The sequence below is a fragment of the Caloenas nicobarica genome, chromosome 9 (genome assembly GCF_036013445.1).
Source record: "Caloenas nicobarica isolate bCalNic1 chromosome 9, bCalNic1.hap1, whole genome shotgun sequence".
Classification (NCBI taxonomy): domain Eukaryota; kingdom Metazoa; phylum Chordata; class Aves; order Columbiformes; family Columbidae; genus Caloenas; species Caloenas nicobarica.
In genome coordinates this window covers 21,905,294-21,927,930 of record NC_088253.1, presented here as the reverse complement: position 1 = coordinate 21,927,930, position 22,637 = coordinate 21,905,294, and the positions used below count along the sequence as shown (strand labels likewise).

At 53.8% G+C, this 22,637-nt stretch overlaps 2 protein-coding genes across 3 annotated transcripts; both read left to right on the top strand.

Moving 5' to 3' along the window:
* Nucleotides 1-22: 22 nt before the first annotated feature.
* On the top strand, nucleotides 23-4,197 carry LOC135992177 (cytochrome c oxidase subunit 4 isoform 1, mitochondrial). Its single transcript, XM_065641171.1, has 5 exons — nucleotides 23-129; nucleotides 1,396-1,475; nucleotides 2,037-2,204; nucleotides 3,208-3,339; nucleotides 3,930-4,197. Exons 2-5 carry the CDS (start codon nucleotides 1,397-1,399, stop codon nucleotides 4,064-4,066), a joined length of 516 nt encoding a protein of 171 aa, XP_065497243.1. The 5' UTR covers nucleotides 23-129; nucleotide 1,396; the 3' UTR covers nucleotides 4,067-4,197.
* Nucleotides 4,198-5,745: 1,548 nt separating this feature from the next.
* LOC135992195 (dual specificity protein phosphatase 22-A-like) lies at nucleotides 5,746-20,737 on the top strand. Of its 2 annotated transcripts, XM_065641191.1 has the most exons (8): nucleotides 5,746-5,798; nucleotides 5,927-6,002; nucleotides 7,817-7,850; nucleotides 8,378-8,460; nucleotides 11,712-11,761; nucleotides 14,366-14,440; nucleotides 15,280-15,451; nucleotides 19,383-20,737. In XM_065641191.1, the coding sequence occupies exons 2-8, from the start codon at nucleotides 5,982-5,984 to the stop codon at nucleotides 19,587-19,589; spliced, it is 642 nt and encodes a 213-aa protein (XP_065497263.1). In that variant the 5' UTR covers nucleotides 5,746-5,798; nucleotides 5,927-5,981; the 3' UTR covers nucleotides 19,590-20,737. The 2 variants fall into 2 exon arrangements, with proteins under 2 accessions (XP_065497263.1, XP_065497264.1); XM_065641192.1 differs by lacking the exons at nucleotides 5,746-5,798; nucleotides 5,927-6,002; nucleotides 7,817-7,850; nucleotides 8,378-8,460 and adding an exon at nucleotides 8,942-8,987.
* The last annotated feature ends 1,900 nt before the right edge of the window (nucleotides 20,738-22,637 follow it).

Sequence of the window (22,637 nt, the reverse complement as noted above, 5' to 3'; positions counted from 1 at the left end):
GCCCGCATCCCATCAGCCTCCGCGGGCGGGGGACGCTCTGTTGAGGCGTCTCGCTGACCCTCCCGGCGTGCCCCGCGCTTCCGCTCGGCGGCTCCTTCCGGTGGCAGCCCGGTAGAGGACGGTCGGCAGGTCGTTGGGCGGCGGGGCTGGGACGGGGGGTCCTGGGGGTCCCCAACCCCCGCTGCTGGCAGGGGGACCTTTCCCGCCACCTCCACCCGCCCTGGGGGGCGGCTAGGGCAGCGCGGGTTGGGGGGTGGAGGTGGAGGCGGGGGGGCGGTGCGGCCGCCCCCCGGCGGGGCCTGTTTGCGGTGACATCGCGCCGGTGTCGCGGCGTGTGGGGCCGGGGGGAGGTGTCACCACCGGGGGGGACACGGTGAGGGGTGGGGAGAGGCGCTTCTCTGAGCCGCAAGCCAAGGTCAGGCGGGGCCGTGGGCTCCGCGATCGCCCCACGGGGGGTCGGGGGGTTTGGGGAGAGGTCGGGGGCCTGTGGGACCCCGGGGGCGGGGGTGGCGCTGCCGGTGAGTCCTTGTGTGGGCAGCGGGTCTGCGGGAGAGTCACAGAATCATTTTGGTTGGAAAAGACCCTCAAGATCACTGACTCTAATTGTTACCCCATCACTACTCCATGTCCCTGAGAACCTCATCTCTGTCTGTCCAACCCCTCCAGGGATGGCGACTCCACCACTGCCCTGGGCAGCCTGTTCCAATGCCCCACAGCCCTTTCTGGGAAGACACATTTCCTTGCCATTACCTGGGTGTCTGCCCATCCCTCAGATGTGGCGCCATTATTCGCTGCAGAGTTGTTTGTTCCATGGGTGTGAGATGTGTTTAGGCTTAGATGTGTTTAGACTGCAGCTCCAGGCTGGTGCCCAGTAATGATTTGTTACTGAGTGAAAGCATCCCTGAAGTGCGACACGAACAAGGGAACACCTGTGGGTTCAAACGGCCTCAAGTTGCGCCAGGGGAGGTTGAGGTTGGATCTAGGGCACAATTTCTTCCCCAAAGGGCTGTCGGGCATTGGAACAGGCTGCCCAGGGCACTGCTGGAGTCACCATCCCTGGAGGGGTTGAACAGATGCGGAGATGAGGTTCTCAGGGATGTGGGTTAGCACCAGCGTTGGGTTGTGGTTGGACTTGATGATCTTGAGGGGCTTTTCCAACTAAAATGATGCTAAATTCAGGAGGCTGCAGGGAAAAAGGAGGAGGGGGAGACTCATCTGAGTTGCTCTGGTGGGTGAATGTCCCGGAAAAGCCCGGAGCGCTTGGGTGTGATGTGCTGCTCTGCGGACGAGGGGCAGGAAACCTCTAGGCTGCCTTTTTCTAGACAAATAGAAAATGGTGTTTTTTCACCCTCTTCACCTGACATTGATTTACCTGCTGTTGTTTTCTCCCGACAGGATGTTGGCTTCGAGGGTGTTCAGCCTCATTGGGAAGAGAACCATTTCCACCTCCGTCTGCCTGAGAGCGCACGGACATGGTAGGTGGCAACTGCTTTGGTGTTTTAGTGAGGATGATAAAATGAGAGGAAGAACACAAAAATCTGCTGCTGGGGTTTGGGTGAGGAAGGAATTTGGATCTAGGGAGGTTGGTGAGGCAGGGGCCTTCCCTGGGGCAGGAGATCTGAGCAGGTTGCGCGAGCAGATAGTGTTGCAAATGGGCGGGAGCCAAGGGCCAGGCAGAAATTAGGATGGAAAAGGTATGGAGGGCTCCAAGGTGTCAGTAGGGGAGGGGATTCGTGTGCCAGCTGAACACAAAGATACCTGAGACATTAATAAAGCCATTTTGGATATTACCTCTTTTGTAGATCCCCTTCTGCTTTATTCTTACGCTCTTAAAATAGCACCTGCTTGAGGTTCTGTCTCTTTTCCCTCTTCCTGATGAACGTTCCATCTCTAAATCTTTTCCCTCCCGGATTCCTGATCCATCGTCACCTTTTTCACTGAGTGTTGGGGTTTTTTTGTATCATAACCAGTAAGAGCTGTTTGTGAGAGCTGTTTGTGCAGGAGTCGGAACTTGTCCCTTCTCTTCCCCCATGCAGCTGGTGTTGTCAAAGCTGAGGATTTCAGCCTCCCAGCCTATGTGGACCGGCGGGACGTCCCCTTGCCTGAAGTCGCCTATGTCAGGGATCTCTCTGCTCAGCAGAAGGCACTGAAAGAGAAGGAAAAAGCCTCTTGGACTGCTCTGTCCATCGATGAGAAGGTTGAACGTAGGTAGCAGGGGCTGTAAATAACCTCACAGCCATACAATTAACCCCTCAGACATTTGTTACTGACAACTTTCACTAGACAGTAGCCGCAGGCGGTTCCTGTTGAGGCGGCCGTTAAATCCTGCTCTTCCCAATGGCTCCAAGGATTTAACGGCTGCCTCAACAGGAACTCTGAGGGAGCTTTGTAATTACGATGTAATTACTTTGTAATTATGCTGGAGCTTCTTGTGTGTACACAAGCAGAGATGTGTGGTTTGTGTTCTGAGGATCTGTGGTTTGTGTTCCAGGGATCTTTGGTGCTGTTTCAAAAAATGAGAAGCACCTGTTGTGTCTGTTACGTACCCGAGGTCAATTTCAGAGTTTCTTCCTCTTCCAGGAAACAAATAATAATTATATTTGTTTCTTGATTGCCATCTGCTTTCAACAAACCAGAAAAAATCTTTTTGTTATAACAATATATGATTGTTAGTGCAACTGAGTACAATGAACGCAATTTATTTGAATGTTAATGAGCACTGACCTTTGCATGACCCAACTTCAGGTAATTAAAGTGTTTTGACTTGCAAATAAAATTGCATCATCTTTTCTCTGCCATCACGGTGTGCGGGTGAGAACCTGCTCTGTGAACAGCACTGTGTGTGCCCATGTCACAGCGAGAAGGGGTAAAACTCTCTTAGGAACTGCTCAAATCTGCACAAGAACTTTCCAAATCTCATTGTCTTTCCAGCTTCAAAATCTTGGGGACCTTTGTGGCAAAGCTGAGAGAAGCTTTTTGAGATACAAGCGTACCTGTTGGAATTATTTGCGTTAGGGAGCTTTATGGTCAATAACCATCGTGGGAATGGGAGGGGAGGAAGGAAAAGCGACGTTTCTCCTTCTATAAACCAACTTTTGCACACGTTCACACTGACACTGACCTGGTGGGAGGATGAAACACAAGTTGCAGGAAAAGTAAAAGAAAGGATTTGATGCTTTTTAACTTTTTAACTTTTTTTTTTTGCAGTGTATCGTATCAAATTTAATGAGACCTATGCAGAAATGAACAAAGGTTCAAATGAGTGGAAGACGGTCCTGGGCGGAGTTCTGTTCTTCCTCGGCGTCACTGGGCTCATCCTCATTTGGCAGAAACATTACAGTGAGCAAACTCCTTACAGTGTTAACTCTGAAATTATGAGCTAGATCAGTTGATACCTGACGGGAAATTAGAGAATTCTCTGCAAACTGCTCTGGGGGAGTTCAAAGTAGTTTATCCAACAGCTGTTCCGGTGACCTCCTGGCAGTTGCTGTTTGTTAGTCCCTGAAAATTCAATCCTGAAGTTGTAACTTCATGGAGATCAGCGGGTCCAGGGTATAAAAAAAAATCCCAGAGCTTCCCCTCTCTCTCACAAAAACTTATTGCTGATTTGGGGGGAAACGTTTGGGTTTCTGCCACATTTGGCTTCCTTCCCAGCTGTGATTCTTCCTCGAGGAAGCCCTTGGGCTGCTGTTAAAGCCAAGGAGAAGGCAGTTGTCTCGGTACAGACTTTTCTTGACACACAAAACTGCCAGAGAACCAACGCAGGAATCTGCTCTGAGCTAAATTCTTCAAAATGGGAATTAGGAAGTGTAGGTTTGAAGAGGTGATGGGTTGTGTGTGATCGCTTTCGGGGGGAAAAAGGTTTTAATTAGCAAAACTTTCACCTCGTTTTGTCTCACGATGTAATTCTGCCCGCGTTTGGCTTGCAGTGTACGGCCCCATCCCACATACCTTCTCAGATGAGTGGGTGGCATTGCAGACCAAGAGGATGCTGGACATGCGGATGAACCCCGTGGAGGGCATCTCTTCCCAGTGGGATTTCGAGAAGAACGAGTGGAAGAAATGAAGCAACTGAGCGGAACCTGCTCGACTTGAACATGAAATGATTCCATCAACTGTGCGTGACCTCGTTGCTTATGTACTGGAACGACCTCTCCACCTACAAAGATGCTAATAAATGTCTGGTTAACTTGAAAATTTCCTTTTCTCTTGGTCTTTAGATGCGTTTTTTGCGATGGTAATGTGTAGCACAGGTCAAGGGGCAGCGCTTTTCCAAAATATTCTTGTCATGGTTCGCACATGATCAGTTAAAATGGGTGGTTTTGGGGCACAGCCGGCAGTTTGGCTGCACCGAGGTCTGAGCTACATGTAAGGTGAGCAGATCCTGACTCCTGTGCAGGCTCCGCATCTTGTAACCGCTCCAAAAATAGCACCTCTGTGCCCCAAAAGGCAGAGGTGCGAGTCAAACCGCACAGATTATGCAGTGGGGATCGACACTGCTCCGTCTGTCTGTCCTCGTGAAGGGAACTCTGTCCTCCTTGTGAAGACTGCACCTCGCTCCAGTGTCCCCTGCAGACTCCAGCGAGGGAGGGAGAGAATTTTTAAGCCAAGTTCAGCCAAGAATAGGTTTTAAGTGAAACCCCGGAGTGTGTTTCATGCCTCGAGGTGATGGGGTTCAGAGAGGATCGTTGCAGCTGAGGGAGGGAAAGAAAAGCTGTGTTTAGTGGGAGCATCTCGGAGCTTTTATGAAATGCAGCGGGCTGAACAAGTTCTGGTTTGTGATTTAACGTTTTTCAGGGCTCAGGCTGGTGCGTTTGCTTTGCTCTGCCTGTAGCTGCCAAATTTCTCCCTTTGGCTAATAAGCCCCTGGGCTTTCTGCAGGCAAACTTCTGCCTTCGGATTAAAAATGCCTGTCTGAAAACTAAAACAAGCTTCGACTTCAGCTTGCTCCTGTCCTGATTACAAGACCATCATGATTTTAAAAGCACGCGTGTGTTCAGCAGCCTTGGTGGAAAGGCCGGAGGGTCTCAGATGCTTATTATGACCTGATCTTTCAGTCAGAGAAATTCAGGGGAGGTTTTTAAGACGAGATGATTTGGTGGGAATTAAGTGATGAGCTTCCTGCATCTGAAAGATCCCTGGTGTGAAATGTTTGTCTCTGGGGTGCTGTGCAGGGTGTTACGAGGATGACGGAGTTACAGACGGGCGATGGCTGTGGGGTTTTCGCTCTCGTAGAATCATTTAAGTTGGAAAAGACCTTTAAGATCATTGAGTCCTGATTGAGTCCTGCTCGTGGTTTTCTTTTCTCTGCTCTTTGTACAGCTTGTAGGCTGATAGTATTCATCTGGGAGGAGGCTGGTGAGCTGTATCTGCTTTGAAAATTGATGGTTTTGAAGCACATGCTGGAATTGCAGCGCTGCTTTGCAGCTCCTCTCACCTCCCTTCCTGGGTTATTTATCCTCAGCGCTCCCTCAGCTGCATGCCGCTCCTGCCACGCTCGGCTTTTCGAGCTAAGTGCCTTATTCTGAATTCCGCTCTTGTGACTGGGAGAGAAATCCAGCTGAGTTGGGGGGCTTGTACCAGCCCATAGCACCCTGACCGAAGCCCAGTGAGCATCACTGGGGTGAGTGAGTCGTTCCTCCCAGTTGTCCCCCTCTTCACCCTCCCCAAAAGGCTGTGACAACCCCGGGGAGAGAAACCTGAGCCTCGCCACAGCCCCAGATCCATATTTCATCCTCCCCTGCCCGGCACCAGGTGCTCTCCTCAGTTCCTGTTGCCTGCCGGAGCAGCTCGCTGTGGTGAGTGAGCTGAGTTTTCTGGGGCTTTGCCCGCTCCCTTACTGACATGCATTCCCGTTCCTCCTGCTCACAGCGTTGTTGGAGGGGGCAGATCTCTCCAGCTGGGACTTTTGGGTGTTTATTTGCAGATAGACTTGGAGAACAAGAGGATACCTGAATTCTGACCGTGGAGAGAGAAAAGCCATGGGGAGTGGGATGAGCAAGGTACTGGGGGGACTGGGGGGTGGTGGCCAATGTGTCCTCCTTGGGCAGGACCTTCTGCAGCCCAGCTTGTCCCAGACCGCCCCGATGCCCTAAATACAATTTGCTTCTTCCCTCATTCCCCTTTGAAACTTTGAGCACTTAAGAAGGGGAATTAATTAAGAAAGCAAACACTGATTCTGGATTTGTATCCAAGGCAAAGAGCTGAGTGTCTGTGGGTGTTAGAGAAGTGACAGCTGGGTTCGGGTGCCTGTCCCTTGGGTGGTGAGGCCATGGCATTTAAATCCTCAGGGCTCATGGGGGTCGCTGCAGGGAAATTTCCCCCCTGGGTCATGTCTGTGCCCTGCAGCCCTGGGCTGCAAAGCGGGAACTGGGGTTCTACTGGTGCTTGTTGCTCAGCTGAACTCCCGGGCTGGCCCAGGGGATGAATTTCTGTTGCTATCCTTAAATAACCGTTTGGTATGTGCATTCTCCGGTTTAAAATTAGACTCTGGGACAACAGCAGAGAGATCAGTTCAGGGCAAAACTCTCTCCGCGTGGCTCTGGTGTGATATAACACTGGGATTTCACCCCCTGCAGACTCAGCCTGACCTGCAAAGCGGCTTTTACAGCCCCCCTGGTGCCACCAAAACCTTTTGGGGAGCCAGAGTTGCCTTTGCTGGAAGTTGGGTCAGTGCAGACACCAGGATCTGGCCTTGATTTGATGAGACGCAGGACTTGAAATCCCCCTTCTCATGGCAACAGCTTGTGCTGGGCACAGCCATTTGCTGAGCCCAGGTGTTTGCACCCCAGGAGCGGGCTGGGGTTCAGCTGGATGGGACATATTGGGCTGGATGTGACCCAAAGCTGCTGGAAACCCTCCCTGCAGCCTCCCTGAACTGGGTGTCTTCTGCCAGATGGGTGCAAATGAGGCCGTTAAGAAGCCAGCTCCTCTTTTCTGTGCCCCTGGAAACTGCTGTGGTGGGTTATTACACCCCGTAAATATGCTAAACTGCCCCTTTTTCTCCTTCGTAAACCTGTGGCAGCCAGTTGGAGACCAGATTTGCATATTTGACGGCACTTACTGCAACATCCTGGCCAGAAAAGTGTTATAAATAGTGCGTGTGTTGGCCTGTCTCTGCCCAGCTGGCAGAGGAAACCTTTGAAAGTATTTGCGGGAGGTGGTTGCTATAGAACAGCAAAACAAACCGGAGCTGCCTCTGGGAGCTGGGGCCTTGGGGGGGTCCCCGCTGGAGCCCCCGCTTGGAGGAGGAGCCTGAGAGGGGGCTGAGATGTTTGGGAAATCCAGCCCCCAGCGCTGCCTTTCCGATAGCAACAGGAGGAAACGCAATCCCCTTCGTTTATGGCCTCAAGTTATATCAGGGGAGGTTTAGATTAGATATTGGGAACAATTTCTTCCGCAAAGGGCTGTGGGGCATTGGAACAGGCTGCCCAGGGCAGTGCTGGAGCCACCATCCCTGGAGGGGTTGCACGGATGGAGATGAGGTTCTCAGGGGCAAGGGGTGGGTTAATGGTTGGACTCCATGATCTTGAGGGTCTTTTCCGAACAAAACTATTCTATGATTTATGTGATCAGTTTTCCTGAGCTCTGTGCTCCTGGAGAGGTTCGGGCTGGTGGTTTGAGTGGGCTCAGCCTTTGCTATTCATTAATTAAGTTGGTTATCGATTAGGTGCTCTGTTTATCACTGCCTGGGGAGTTCGGTGCTGGGTGCCCTGGTCCTGCCGGTACCACACGTTCGTGTTGATACTCCTGCCACACTGGGTGCGCGTTGCGCCTGGTGCTGTCTGAAATATTTTTCTTTTTTGTCACCTCCCAGGTTGTCAAAGGCCTCTACCTCGGGAACATCCGCGGTGAGTGCCTTTCCCTGCTCCACCTCCACGCTTCTGTGGGATCCCCCAGCAGCCGGGGGGGCTGGAGGAGCCCCTGGGGTGGGTTAATAATTGGACTCGGTGATCTTGAGAGTGTCTCCCACCCAAAATGATTGTGATTCTATGAAATCTCCTTATGTTTGCTGAGACAATATTTCCAGCCGCCAACTCCTGGTTTTCTTAGCGAGGCTCGGTGGGGAGCGGGGTGAAGCTTGGGTTTCACCCACCAGCGAGAACATACCAGCTTTTACCAAATTAACAGTAGAATTCCTGATTCTGGGGGTGCTTTTAGGAGCCTGCTGAATACCCAGTGCATCCAAGGGGGATTTTGCTTTGCAGAAGGCTCATTCTGATGCTTTGGTGTCCCTTTCTGCACCGTACGGGGGGAGCGGCAGCGAGGAGGGGCTGGCAGGGGGTTTCGGGGGTGATGGATGAGGGATGCTGGGGGGTGCTCGATCCGGCAGATTTTCCAGGAGAGCAGGTGATTCATGTGCTGCTGCTGTTTCCAGACTCTGAGGACCGGGAGAACCTGCAGAGGAATGGAGTGACACACATCCTCTCCGTTCACAACCGTGCCGAGCCCGTGCTGGAGGTGGGTGCCTGGGTTGGAGGGACTGGGGGGTCACCCCGGGGTAGCAGGAGCTGGGAAAGTGCATCTGGGACACACCGTTTTCTCTTGGCGTGGGGCAGACAGGGGAGAAGCAGTGCTGGATTTGCACCGATTTGCACCAGTTTGCACCGATTTGCACCGATTTGCACCATGCGATATTGAGCTGCACCCAAAGGGGCTCAGCGCTGGATTTTTGGAGGGGGGATTGGGGTGTTTTGGGGGGGCATGGCCATCCCAAACGATGGTTTTTCGGGCCAAGCTGTGCAGCCGCGGGGCTGGCGGGGCCGGGAGCCGGCGGGGTGGCCGGTGCTGCGGCGGGGAGAACCGCGAGAGGGCGGCGGTGACCCGCGGATGGGGACACCGGGGCCGCGGCCACCCCGACCCGGGGCAGGGGGGCCAGCGGGACCCCGAGCACCCCCCACCCCCAGGACAGGGCTCCCGGGCCGCTCTGGCTTCGCATGCCCGGTTCCCCCCACCTGACGCACCCCGGAGCGCTGCGGAACCCTCGGGTGAGTCGGGGAAACTGAGGCAGGGGGGAGCCGCCCTGTGGGTTGATGCTGGAGGTACCGGCCGGGTCTTTTGTGCGCGAACCCACGGAGCCGTTGGGGCGGGTGGAGCTGCAGCAGGAGGAGGGGGATGCTCGGCCGTGCTGCTCATCTCGCGGTTGCGTACTCCCAAAAGCACGCCCAGAAGCAGGAATTCTGCTGCTAATTTGATAAAGGCTGGTGTGTCCTCGCTGGTGGGGGAAACCCAAGCTTCACTCCGCTCCCCACGGGGCTTTGGTAAGAGAACCAGGTGTTGGCTGCTGGAAATATTGTCTCAACAAACAGGGGGAGGTTTCCTAGAATCATAGAAACATTTTGGTTGGAAGAGACCTTCAAGATCATCGAGTCCAACCGTCACCCCACCCCTGGCACTGCCCCATGTCCCTGAGAACCTCATCTCTGTCCAACCCCTCCAGGGATGGTGACTCCAGCACTGCGCTGGGCAGCCTGTTCCAATGCCTGAGTCCAACTTCACTTCATCCCAGTGTCAGCCCCACTGCTGGCTCCCAAATCCCGCGATGCTGCAGAAGGCAAAGGGGATGGCATGGACCCTTCATCCTTTGGGGCCATGATGGGCTGGGAGCCCCAGGAAAACACCAGCTCAAGCATTTAAGATGAGAGAAAATGGCCTGAAGTTTCTCCAGGGGTGGTTTAGGTTGGACATTGGGAGCAATTTCTTCCTGAAAAGGGCTTTCGGGCATTGGAACAGGCTGCCCAGGGCAGCGGTGGAGTCACCATCCCTGGAGGGGCTGAACAGACACGGAGATGAGGTTCTCAGGGACATGGGGTAGTGTCAGGGTTGGGTTAACAGTTGGACTCAATGATCACGAGGGTCTCTTTCAACCAAAATCATTCTATGATTCTAGGATTTTCCCTGCTAAGGCACTGAGTAATGTGCAGGGGGGAGAGAAGAGAAGGAAGGATACTGCAGAAAATCGGCGCAGAGAAACGGCTGGTGGCTGGAGAAGGGGCAGCATCTGGGGCTGGTGGGGCTTAGGGCATGGCCAGACGGGGAGCAAACCACACGGCGAGCTTACAACACGGAGCAAAGCCAGCAGGCTGGTGGAAAAGGGGAACAGGAAGAGCATGGTGGGTTGAGCAATGTGTCAATCACGGCCCCGGGTTGGGAACCGCAAAGCCCAGCACCGTTCCCATGTGTGGCCGAGGCAGAATGGGGGCACCAGGGGAAGGGGAAGCTGCTGGGAGCCTGGCAGTTAATCCAGGATTGGGGTGCGGGTTGCATTTTGGGGAGGTGTGGGGTCACTTTGGCTGTTTCACTGCTTGGCATGGTGGCTTTGCTGGCACGGTGGTTTTGTTGGTATGGGGACTTGAGGCTGGTGCCACATCTGGAGTCCTGTGTCCAGTTCTGGGCTCCCCAGTTTAAGAAGGACAAGGAATTATTGGAGAGTCCAGCAAGGACTACAAAGATGCTGGGGGGTCAGGGACATCCTTCTGATGAGGAGAGACTGAGAGAGCTGGGGCTGTTCAGCTGGCGAAGAGAAGGTTGAGAGGAGATCTTATTTATGTTATATGTATATTTATGTTATATAAGGTTCAGATTGGATATTAGGAACAATTTCTTCCCAAGAGGGCTGTCTGACGGTAAAACAGACTGTCTAGGGCAGTCATGGAATCACCATCCCTGGAGGGGTTGAACAGACGAGAGATGAGGTTCTCAGGGACATGGGGCAGCGCCAGGGGTGGGTTATGGTTGGACTCGATGATCTTAAAAGCCTTTTCCAAGCAAAATGATTCCATGATCCTAATATCTCAAGGGTGGGTGTCCGACGATGGACCAGACTCTGTTCAGTGGTGCCCACCAACAGAGTGAGGTGCAACAGGCACAGACTGAAACACAGGATGTTCCATCTGAATATGAAGAGAAACTTGTTCGCTTTGAGGTGCCAGAGCCCTGGACCAGGCTGCCCAGAGCGGGTGTGGAGTCTCCTTCTCTGGAGACATTCAGTTATCCCCGTGCCCATCCCACTCTGCTCCTTCCCTCCTTAAATAATCAGGTTTTTCCAGCCTTCTGCTTTGCCCTGGGCTGGAGGAAATTGAGGGTGGTCTGGGGGGTTGGTCTTTATCAACGCAGTGGGGTCCTTCCAGCAGCTGATGGAGATGGGGCAATCCCAGGTGCTCAACCGCTTCAGCTCTGGCTGGGAGGATTTCCACCCATTTTGCTAAGTAAAAAAAAAAAAAAAAAAAAAAAAGCAACAAACCAAAACTCAGATGAAAAGTATCTAATTTTAGCTCAGAACAGGGAGGATCGAGGAAGCGACATTTTAAAGAAAGTAATCTGACCTACGCCAACATGCGGCGGGATGATTTATTGTGTATGAAAAGGACGGGGAGGAAATAACTCATTGATGAGGGTGACTTCATCGGTGCGTGTTCGCACACGTCTTCCTGATGGGACTCGCCGGTCGGGGCCCCGGGAAAAGGGCGGCTCTGTTTTGGGGTGGTCCTGAGCATCGTGGTGGTTCCCCACAGTTCTCTGGGCTGAAATGGGGGGGAAATAGCCTGGGGTGGGATGGGTGTGACACGTCATGGAGCGGGACGATGGCACTGAAAGTGGATTGAGGTTTCCTCCTCACCTCAGGGTCAGCTGGGGTGAGGAAAAGAGAAAAAAAGGGGGATTTTGTGTTTCTCAGAGGTATCTTATTACTGCAACCATCTTTTGTATTGCAGGACATGACTTATCTCTGCATCTCGGCCTCGGATTCATCCAGTCAAAACCTGTAAGTCGTTTGCCATCCTCCCGCCTCCCAGCAGCGCGTGTTGGTAGCTGTCGGTCAGTAGAAGTTCAGATTCTGCAGGATGAAGGTTCAGTTCATTGGTGCTGTGGAAACTTTGCAGCATCGCTGAGCTTGGCAGAAGTTGTAGCTCATTCTCAGGTGATATATCGCATTTGTAGGGCTTAAAATCTGTTTCTGTGTGTGTTTGCAGTCAGTAAATTTAATTTTCCATCGAGTGTTAGAATTATTCTACTGGGCGAGGTTTCAAATTGGAGCCTTTTTAATTGGTTTAGAAAGACGATGATTTGTGTCAGTCTTCCAGACATCCTCCTGGAGAAGAGGAATAAAATATTTATTAAAACCAATGGTTTTTTCCCCCACACAAAGCTTAGGTACTTGTAAATCCTTTGATGATGTCCTCAAAGCTGGCGAGAGATGCTGCCCCAGGTTTGGTGGAACACCGTCCTGGAGTGGCCCTGGGTGGGTCCTGGTACCTGCTGCTGCTTGTGCATCGGGCATCCGTAAACCACCCATTCCAACCAGAAAATGGGTGACTCCGAGGGATTTTTCTCACCAATAAAACCCTACAAATGAAGCTGGTTTGTGGAGCTGCTGGTTTTCCCGCATCCTGGGGAGCCGCCGTGCCCAGGGCTGCGATTCTGCTCACTCACCCTCCCGCTGAGCGGAAATAGAAGCTTTACAAGAAAATCCTGCCTCAGCAAGAACTGCCTTTTTTTGGCTATTTTTTTTTCTCTCATTTCTTTGCATTTGTGGCATGTTCACTGAAAGGAAAAAAAAAAAAGGGAAAAAAAAAAAAAAAAAGAAAAGACTGAATGCCGGAAGGAAGACTTATTCAAGGAACTATTTTCTGCTTGTTAGTTTGTGCCTTGGATTTCACAATCCTGGTGAGCTCCGTGTCCTGCAGAGACATCGCTCCTGGAGGCAAAAGTATCACATCCTGGTGAGCGAGGTGCATCCCGGCTGGTCCCAGCCTGGGGGCTGAAGGGGAAAACTGGGATCTGGAGAGCTCAGAGCTGTGTCAGCACCACATGCAGGTCCTGGGGGATGCTGGTTGCTCTGAGAAGATAAGTAGGATGAAGAGAAATGCTCCGGGACAAGGTTTAGGCAGGGAAAGGCTCCCCAAAGCGTGATGATCCGTTTGCTATGGTGGTCAAGGAGGAGACACGTCTGTATCCCACGAGGAACAATGAGCTGACATCATCTTCTAGGGTTTTATATTTTCAGTATGACCGTGTCTTCAGAGACTCCTCCACCTCTTCTCTTCTTGGGCAGCAGAACCCCCTGCTATTTTTGAATTTCATAGAATCACAGAACAGTTTGGGCCAGAAAGGACCTTCCCAGCTCCCGCAGTGCCCCCCCTGCCATGAGCAGGGACATCTGCACCAGCTCAGGTTGCTCAGAGCCCCGTCCAGCCTGGCCTGGGATGTCTCCAGGGATGGTTCATCCACCACCTCTCTGGGAACCTGGGCCAGGCTCTCACCACCCTCAGCGTAAAAAATTTCTTCGTCATGTCCAGCCTGGATTTGTCCTTGGCTGGTTTCTTAGAAGGCACCTGAGCTTTTCACATCCAGGAAGGGGTGAGGAGCATCATCCCTTCAATCCCTCATCCAGGAGAGGGTGAAGAGCATCCCCTTTGATGGGCCAACAGGGATGGGGGAGATTTGGGAGGGTTCTGCCTTGTCCCCAGAGGGAAGGCAGCTCTGAGCCCCACCGGCCTCTCGGAGGAGGATACTCTTGCTGTGACCAAGCCCTTGGTGAGGGGCGCGGGGGAAACAACCCTGTGGCAGCTCGTGCCTTGGCTTCTGAGAAATCAGGAAGGTTGTGCGGGCACTCACCCACCCCATCACGTGGAGGCAGAGGAACTGCTGGCTCCAGCAATTGCTGCCGGGTGGCAGGAACCCTCTTCTCCTCCTCCTGAAAAAGCCAGGGCTGTGTGGTCAGCGAGTCTACCAGCAGCCCAAGTTACCCAGGACCAGGTTTTCTGCCTCAAAACTCCCCCAGGGCTTGGTGGGACCCCGAGGGCGAGCAGGGGTGGGCAGCCTTGATCTCCTGAGGAGCCGAATATTCACTGCGGCGTGAGCTCTTGGAGATGCTGCTGACTTCAAGAGGGACCAGCTGTGGCTTCCAGCATCCTGTGCAGTGATGGGCAGGAGAGATGTGTCTCACCAGAGCCTCTGTAACCCCCCTGCTAACACATACAAGTACATACGGAGTTATTTATCCTATTTCCTAGGTCCCCATGCCTTCAAAAAGATGGTGCTGCTCATATTGCTGAGCATCCAAGTCAGAAGGAGAGAAGGTTTCTGAGCTGCCAGCAAGCACTATCTCCCTAACCTGCCCTGTTTTATCACAGAATCATTTTGGTTGGAAGAGATCCTTAACATCACCAAGTCCAACCATAACCCAACCCTGGCACTAACCCATGTCTCTGAGAACCTCATCTCTGCATCTCTTCAACCCCTCCAGGGATGGTGACTCCACCACAAGCATCACCCTGTTCCCATCTCGATGCTTTGCAAAGCAGGAAATTTCCCCAGGAAGTCATGGTTACCCCCCCATCCTCCCCTCCTGCCTCTCTCCTCACAGGCTGCAGCATTTCAAGGAGTGCATCAAGTTCATCCACGAGTGCCGGCTCGGTGGGGGAGGCTGCCTCGTCCATTGGTGAGAGATGCTGGCACCGCCCCGTGTCCCTATGTCACATGGGTCCTCTGGCAGGTAGGGGTGGGATCCCCAAAAAGTGTCCTTGGCATCAAGTGTCACATGCAGTGGAGAGGAAGAAGAGGAGAGGAGAGGACAAGGAGCAATGGGAGGGTGACAGGGGAAGGTCTCCAGTGCTGAGAGCTATGGGGATGGGTGGTCCATGCACTGAAACCCTGAACATCACAGAATCATTTCAGTTGGCAAAGACCCTCAAGATCATTGAATCCAACCATTCCCCCAGCCCTGGCACTACCCCATGTCCCTGAGAACCTCATGTCCGTCTGTCCAACCCCTCCAGGGATGGTGACTCCACCACTGCCCTGGGCAGCCTGTTCCGATGCCCCACAGCCCTTTGGGGAAGAAATTGTTCCCCAGATCCAACCTCAACCTCCCCTGGTGCAACTTGAGGCTGTTTCCTCTGGTCCTGGCGCTTGTTCCTGGGGAGCAGAGCCCGACCCCCCTGGCTCCAAGCTCCTTTCAGGCAGGTCAGAGATCAGAAGGTCTCCCCTCAGCTCCTGTTCTCCAGCTGAACCCCCAGCTCCCTCAGCCGCTCCCATCACACTTGTGCTCCAGCCCCTTCCCCAGAGGTGGGACAGGCTGGAGGGGGGGACACGGCAAAGCCACCAGCCTGGAGCCACCATCAGCAGCTCCCTGTCCTTACCCCCACCCCACCCATGTCCAGGGATCTGTGCCAGCACCCAGAGAGACGGGATGTCCATGGGAAGCTGCATCCCATGGGTGTCCCTCGCCTCCCCGGTGGGAATTCCTGTCCCTGACACTGCTCCCTCGCCCCTTCCCAGCCTGGCTGGGGTCTCCCGCAGCACCACCATCCTGGTGGCTTATCTGATGACGGTGACAGAGCTCGGCTGGGAGGGCTGCCTGGCGGCCACCAAGGCCGTCCGGTCCTATGTCAGCCCGAACTTTGGCTTCCAGCAGCAGCTGCAGGAGTATGAGGCCACCTTGCTGCAGGAGGTACGTCCCACCCCGGCATCCCCTTCTGCAGGTGGCTGCAGGGTTTGCAAGCATGCTGCGGGGTTTGCAAACATGCACGGCTCTTTTGCATGCAGCTCGCTGCAGGGGACCAGCTGTTTGCTCAAGCTCGCCTCTGCGTGTGCTATTTATTGCCTGGGGATTTTGGGTTTTGCATTAAAAAAAAAAAAAATAGAAGTGCCTAGACATTATGCGAATGCACTTAAAGAGGCTCTTTAAAACCACAGTGCTTTTCTAGGACACAGTGGGAGGGATGGGCGAGCAGTAAGTCCCCCGGGATCCCTGGGAAGGATCTGGGCTGGTTCCAGGGAATGAAGCGCAGCGGAGCTGGAGGCGGAAAGAGGGAGAGGAGAGGGAGGAAGGCTCTTGTGAAAGGCTTAGGGATGTCTGGGCGTGCTTGGAGCTGGCTGGGCTCCCTCTGACAGCAAGTCCTCTGCTTTTCAAGACATGCAACAGCCAGGAGCAAGCGTTGGTGGAGAAATTCTCCTCTTTCCTTCCCGAAATGGCACAGAGCAGCAGGTTTTAGGACAGCAGAAGACCTGGCTGGGTGGGTTCCTGTCCCCATGTTGTTGGAGCTGAGCTGGATGCTGGGAGTGACAGTGGCATGTTTAATAGGGAGAGCACAAGTTGCAGAGGTCAGAGCTGCATTTTTGACCCAAAAAGCTTTCAAAACCAAAGGGAAAAGCTTTTAAAAGCACCGGACCTGCTGGTTGCCCCCCAGCCTCCCCACTCTTCTGCTCAGCCCTGGGCTCCACAGAGAAGGACCAGGATCCAAAACTGCCCCGGGAGGGCACACGGGACAGGGCTGGACCTCTGCAAGGCAAGAGAAACCCACAATTTGAGGTTTACAAGGCATCTCGCAGCCCACGTCACCCCTAAACTTGGTCCCATCCCTGGAGGCAAAGCGCCGAGTGAAACCTCCGCCAGCATCACGCAGCGTCCCCACAGCAAACGGCGATGGAGAGCCGGCCGTGCCGAGCCCTAAAAGGGGATTTCTGTCCTTCCAGGAGGGAGGCAGGGACAGCATGTGACATCGGCCCAAATGTCAGCCCCTTCCCCGCCGTTCAGTTCCCTTTGCCGGGTGCTGGAGGCAGCGGGCAGGCGCTGTCACATGAAGGACACAGCCCTGCCCTGTCCTTGCAAAAACGCCTACGGAGGAGGGTGGAAAATGGTCCAAGGAGTTACAAAACCCTCCCCGGTACTGGAGATTCCCTGCGGGGCTTCCCCTGGCCGGGTGGCTCCCCCCAGCCCTTCCCACGCTCAGATTGTGATGGGGGGTTTGCTGTGCCCCCCGCTCCATCTACCCTATTCCTCCTGCTCCCCCAAATCCAAGCTGGGCTCAGCAGACACTGGACTTGCCTCCCTTTCACTTAGATGCTGTCTTTTCATCACCTCAAAATTTTTCCAGGGGCTTTGCAAGCGTTTCCCTGAAAATACCAAAGGCAGAGCCAAGGCTGGAGGCGCTCGGATGTGGTTTTTTTATTTTTCTGAGCCCTGTGGTTTAGCAAGAGCTGCCTTTTCCTTGAAAAACCCCACGCTCCTGGCGCTTGCGGCGTCTGGGAGGGAAGCTGGGGATGGCCCTGGGGGACACAGCTGGGTGCTGCAGCGGGGGATGCTCCAGCATTACTCACCCCCAGCTGTGTTTGAAGAAGAGGAAGAGCCGGGATGGATGTTCCAACCCCTCCGGGGATGCTCTTCTCCCACTCGCCCCTGTGCCTTTTGCAAGAAGAAGGGATTCACAGGCAGGTCAGCCCAGGCGGGTGGCTGAGGGTCCCGTGGGGTGGTTGGTGTCACCTGCGTGGCCAGGATTCCCTGGGACCTGATGCCGCACGGGTGCCATGTCTTGTTTCATGCCGAGCAGCATCTGGCTTGCTTACCTTGGCTGCGGGAGGTCACACCGTCTTCCCATTTGTGGCTTTGGGGTGGTTTTCCATGTGTGCAGGTAGGATGCAGGAGCATCCTCTTGCTGAGGATGCAAAAGAGGTTAAATTTCCCCATTTAGCCCAACTGTCTTCCCGGCAAGCAGCAATTTGGAAATGCAATGCTTGGCAGCAGCCATGGGCAGGCTGCTGGGGAGGAAAAACCTCATTTCTCCTTGGCTAAAACCTGTGAGGAACAGGTTGGACCTCCTGGAACATCCTGGGACCTCATGGGAACCTCCTGGGATCTCCTGGGACCTCCTCCCTGCAGGCAAGCATCCCTCAGTGCCTCAGTTTCCTCGATCTGAAGCAGGAACCTCAGATGGGACCCGGGGAGGTCGAAATGGGGAAGATGCTCTCTGGCCCCAGCCAGCTGGCTCCTCGAGTGTGCAGCTGTGGTTTCCAGCTGGCAAATGGTGCTTATCTGGGCGAGATGGATAAAGAAGGAAGGAAGGGCATGAGAGCGGCAGCAGGATGATGGGGAAGGTTAGAAAAGGAAGTAAGCGAGTGCAGAGAAGACAGTGTGGATGTGAGGGAGGGTACAGATGGACCTTCAGGTGATGGAGCCATACCCCGAGGTGCTGACACACCGTGACCAGGCTGCTGGGTGCTGTCCCCGATGGGACGGGGGCTCCGGGCCCCAGGAGAGAGGAGGAGGAGGAAAGCAGCGGGTTGGTGGTCAGCGCTGGAGGAAACGGGCTGTAACCACTTCTTGCTCTGGCTTTAAAGGGAAACGCCTGTCAGCAGCAGCTGGGTGCTTCCCCAGCCTCCCACCAGCTCCTGCCCTTCGCTGCTGGGTGGTGGGAGCAGCTGCAGGGCTGGGCGATGGGTGCTGAGCATTGATGAGTGCTGAGCATCGACGAGTGCTGAGTCTCAGTGGCCAGGCTGGTCTCCCCATGGAGCTTCATCCCTCCAGATGGTTACATGGGAGGGATGTTCTCCCCATGAGCAGCTAGCAGGGGTGTTTGCCCCAAAATCCTGTCTCAAATCCCATCCCAAATCCTTTGGGACTCATTCCCAGCAGTTGTTTTCTAGCACGGAAATCAAGTCTGGCTCTCAGGGCTCGCCCCAAACCAGAGCTGTCCCAGCTAACAGGCAGCAAACACAGCAGCTGTGTGAGTCCTGCTGTCTGAGGGAGTGGATTTGGGAAATCCAGACATTCCCGATGGAAATCCCGACATTCCCGATGGAAATCCCCTCTGCCCAAGCAAACTTTCCCTCATTCAGGAGGTGGAGATGCCACCAGGGTCAGTCTCAGACTTTATCCTTTTGCGGTTTGTGGTCCCACCTCCTGCTGTCCGACCCTCTCTGGACCCTTTGCATCTGCAGGTTTTGTATTCCCAACACTGTGCCCTCCATCCTTTGGTGTCTGGTATTGCTGGATGAGCTCCTACCACTGGAGCAGCTTGTATAATGATGGGGGGGACGAGATGCACCCTCAAACCACCGGCAGCAAGCATGATGCTCTGCAAACAAACCTGGCCCAGCATGCAAGAGCCAACTCAACCATGCAGCTTGTGGCATCAAGTCCAGCCCATTCCAGTGCTGCCATGGTGGGGAGAAAGCGTGGGGAAGGTTTTCTTACAGAAATTTGTGAACACAAGGAACAACAGCAGCTTCTTGGCAATGAAAAATAAACCAAGCTGCCGTTCCGACCGCAGCCGGCGCGGGAAGCTGAGGATGCTGCCAGCTCTCGGGTCCGGCTGGCAGCCGAGCTGGCGGCATCTCTGCCAGGCTGGGGATGTGGGAGCGCTCAGGCGGGGGGAGCCGTCGCATCTCTCATACAACACGGTTGTGTCGTGTGCTGTGGGAGCTCCTGTGAAACTGGAACTTTTCTGCTGGCTGTGGCTGGGGATCCCCCAGCTTTGTCCGAGGCTGTGGCTGGGATGCAGTGGGCATCGCGCACCAGAGCCATTGCAAATCCCAGTTCTCAAACTGGGGGTGTCTCAGCCCCCCGGTGACCCTGACAACCTCTTTTGGCTTTTTCCTGGCAGTATCGTGCCTGGATCCGTCGTGACTACGGCAGGAACCCGTTCCAGGACCAGGAGGAGCTGCAGGGCTTGCTGGCTGGGCAGGAGCAGAGGCGGCTGGAGCAGCAGCTGGAGAGCAGAGATGGGTCCTGGCTCCGCTCCCCAGCTCCCACCTCCCCGCTCCCCGACCACGCAGGTGGCACCGGCAGAAGCAGATGGATGAACAGATAAGCAGCTGGTTGCTCGCAAACCCTTGGGCTTGGAAAACTCCCTCTTCCCTTTGCCAAGCGCTGGCGTGGGTTCGTGTCTGGGGCAGAAAACAGTCAGCACTGGGCTCAGAGGTGGAGCGGTGGGGTCAGGACCTGCAGACCCTCCCCTGGGCTGCTGGATCTGTCTAAACCTCTGGGCAAGCTGGTTAATTGATGACAGGGTCTCGCTCTGTCCTGTTCCCTTGTTCTCCAGGGAATCACAGCCACTTTGCTGTCACCTGGAGCAGCCACCAGCCCTGTCCCCCTCCCTGGTGATGTGGTACCCGGGTGCTCCCCCAGTGGGGCAGGGGGATGCCGATGCGGAAAGTCACAGCGGGATGAAATGGGGAAAAGACACCTTGCCTTCTGCTTTGCAGTGAAGCTGGAGGCTGGTGCAGCCTGTGAGGATGTCCCGAGGAGGGAGGGACGGTCCTCGGGGGTGGGTGTGCTGCTGTCACCCATGGGATGGGAGAATGGACAGGGGCTGAGCTGCTCCTGGGGCTTCTCATCATGTTTGGACTTTCCTGGTCCAGCCTGTCCTTGGCAAGTGTCCATCTGGCATTTTTCTTAACCCACCCCCCCAGGGAGGGGGGAAATCCAGCGGTGCCCGAGGCTGCCCGTCCCCATCGCCTCCATCATCCCCATCCCCGGAGCTGGAGCGGTTTTGGGTTTCCCCCACTGCCTGACCTGAATGTCCCTGGTTGCAAAAGAAGCTCAGTTGGACCCACGGACCAATTTTAACACTGTCTCTCTCCAACAGCCTTTTTAATATGGCAAGACCATTACTGTATCCCTTTTTTCATCCCAAACTCATACGGTGCCTTTCCAGGTGTGGGTTCCTTTGCCAGGGCTCCCCACATCTGTCCTACAAGGTGCGGGGGGGGCTCCCAACTCATCGACTCAGCCCTTCTACATGTAAACCTTTGACTCTTCCATGACAGCTTGGCCTTTTGCTACAAATACTTTGCCTGGTTTCTCAATAATATCTGCTCTGCAATCCAAAAAAAAAAAAAAAAGGTGCCTAAAGTATTTCTAGGAATTCTCTTAATGAAAATTTGTGGGTACTCCAAGTCTGACAGTGCTGGGGTGACTTGGCCAACTCCTAATAAAGCAGAGAGTGATTAAAACCATGAGGATGGCTGGTCTTGATTTGCAGCGTTCCTAGTGGGAATGGAGGGATGGACTGATGTGACTGCTCCATTGCTGTGTTCTGTTTCCTGTTTTCTTGGTAAAAACCACCAGTAAAATTTAAAGTTTTAAAGGCTCAATGTTTAGCCATAATGCATAAGATGCTGGGAAAAAAATATGGAGGCTTGTCCCCATGTTTTTAGGTTGAGAAAAGGTCCGTGGGAATGTGTCCCCAGCAATTAATGAGATCAAGGACCATAAATGCTGTTGACGGAGTGGGCTGAAGGGAAGTCAAGCAAACCAGGTCGATACTGGATTTAATGCCTCTGTTATCATTTTAGGAAGCAAAAAAATGGAACTTGCGCACACGGGAAAAAAAAAAAAAAAAGAGAAGAAAGTTGGTTTCTGGTATGAATAGGAAGTCATTGGAGATGTGTGATAAGCAGAGATTAATTTGCAGGAGGTGTGATAACCTCCCCAGAGCGTTGTGCCAGCTGGGATGGCCGTGACCCTTCTGTCCCACAACCGGCCATCCCGAGACTCAAACATTCCCTGTGGAACCGCGGCACCAAAGCTGCTGGAAAAATCCCCGATTTTGAGAATCGCAAGGGATGCTCCCCATAAACTGCAACATCACCCACCCCTGGCATCACAGCAGCGACTGTTTCTCAAATAACACCTCCTAAGTGCATTTTTCCCTGAATTGGAGGGATGTCCCAGGTGAATATATATATTTTTCCACTCTGGCCTACATCAGCAGGACCTGTGGTGGCTTTTGGACTTCTGGGCATGGGAAGACAAGCCCTGAGGCTGCTGCCAGCACTGCGAGCAGCTGAAAACCCCATTTTAAGTGGGTTATTCTTCTATTATTTTATCCTTCTCCTTCTGGGATTCCCTTCGCCCCCCAAAATTGAGATTTTTGCCTTTCCAGGCTGCCCATGTAGTTGTGGAGCCAAAACGAAGCCAGAGGTGATGGAATCACCCCACTGGTAGCAGGGCTGCAATTAGTTTTCAGCTCCTTGGGCTCCTGAGGGGACGGAGAAGTTTGATTATACGAAGCCCCTTTGAAATATCCCAAATTTGCCAGAACTTTTGCAAAACGAACAGTTTTTTTCTGGAGGATGTGGGGAGGCAGGACAGTGATGCAAACTCCTCCTGCAACGCTTGTTTCTTGGTTTTAAAAAAAAAAACCAAAAAGGCGAGAATCCTCCTAACCACATCTGATTGCAAAAGATGTTTTTGGCTCCCCCCAAATCTCACAGGGGGGATCTGATTTGGATCAGTTGGATGTTTAAAAACAAGGGTTATTACAGCCGTTATTTATCATAAATGGCAGTAAAGGTTGTGTACCTTAGATCATTATTTTTACTCTGCCATCTGTGCAGCTCCATATATTTCCCGTTTCTCTGTATTACCCACATGGGAGTAATTATGGTTTTCTTCCAAGAAATGCATGTGTAATCTGGTAATCCCAAAAAATACCCTCTAAAATCGAGCTGCAGATGGTCCTTGATGCTCTGTGGTGGCCACTGGACCCAGTTGGGGACGTCAGGGCTGGGTTGGGGCTACTGGGGACAGCACGGGAGAGACCGATCCAGCACCAGGGGTTGAACTGGGAGGGAACTGGGAACTGCCTGGGGATGGGCTGGGCTGGGTGTGGGGTTGGAATAACCTGGGACTGGGGAGACTGGTCGGGGACTGGGGATGGGTCAATTTGGGATTGGGGACACTGGTCTGGGGTTGGAAATGGACTGATCTGGAACTGGGGAGACTGGTCTGGGACTGGGGATGGGTCAATTTGGGATTGGGGACACTGGTCTGGGGCTGGAAATGGACCGATCTGGGACTGGGGAGACTGGTCTGGGACGGGGGATGGACCAGTTTGAGTTTGGGGAGACTGGTC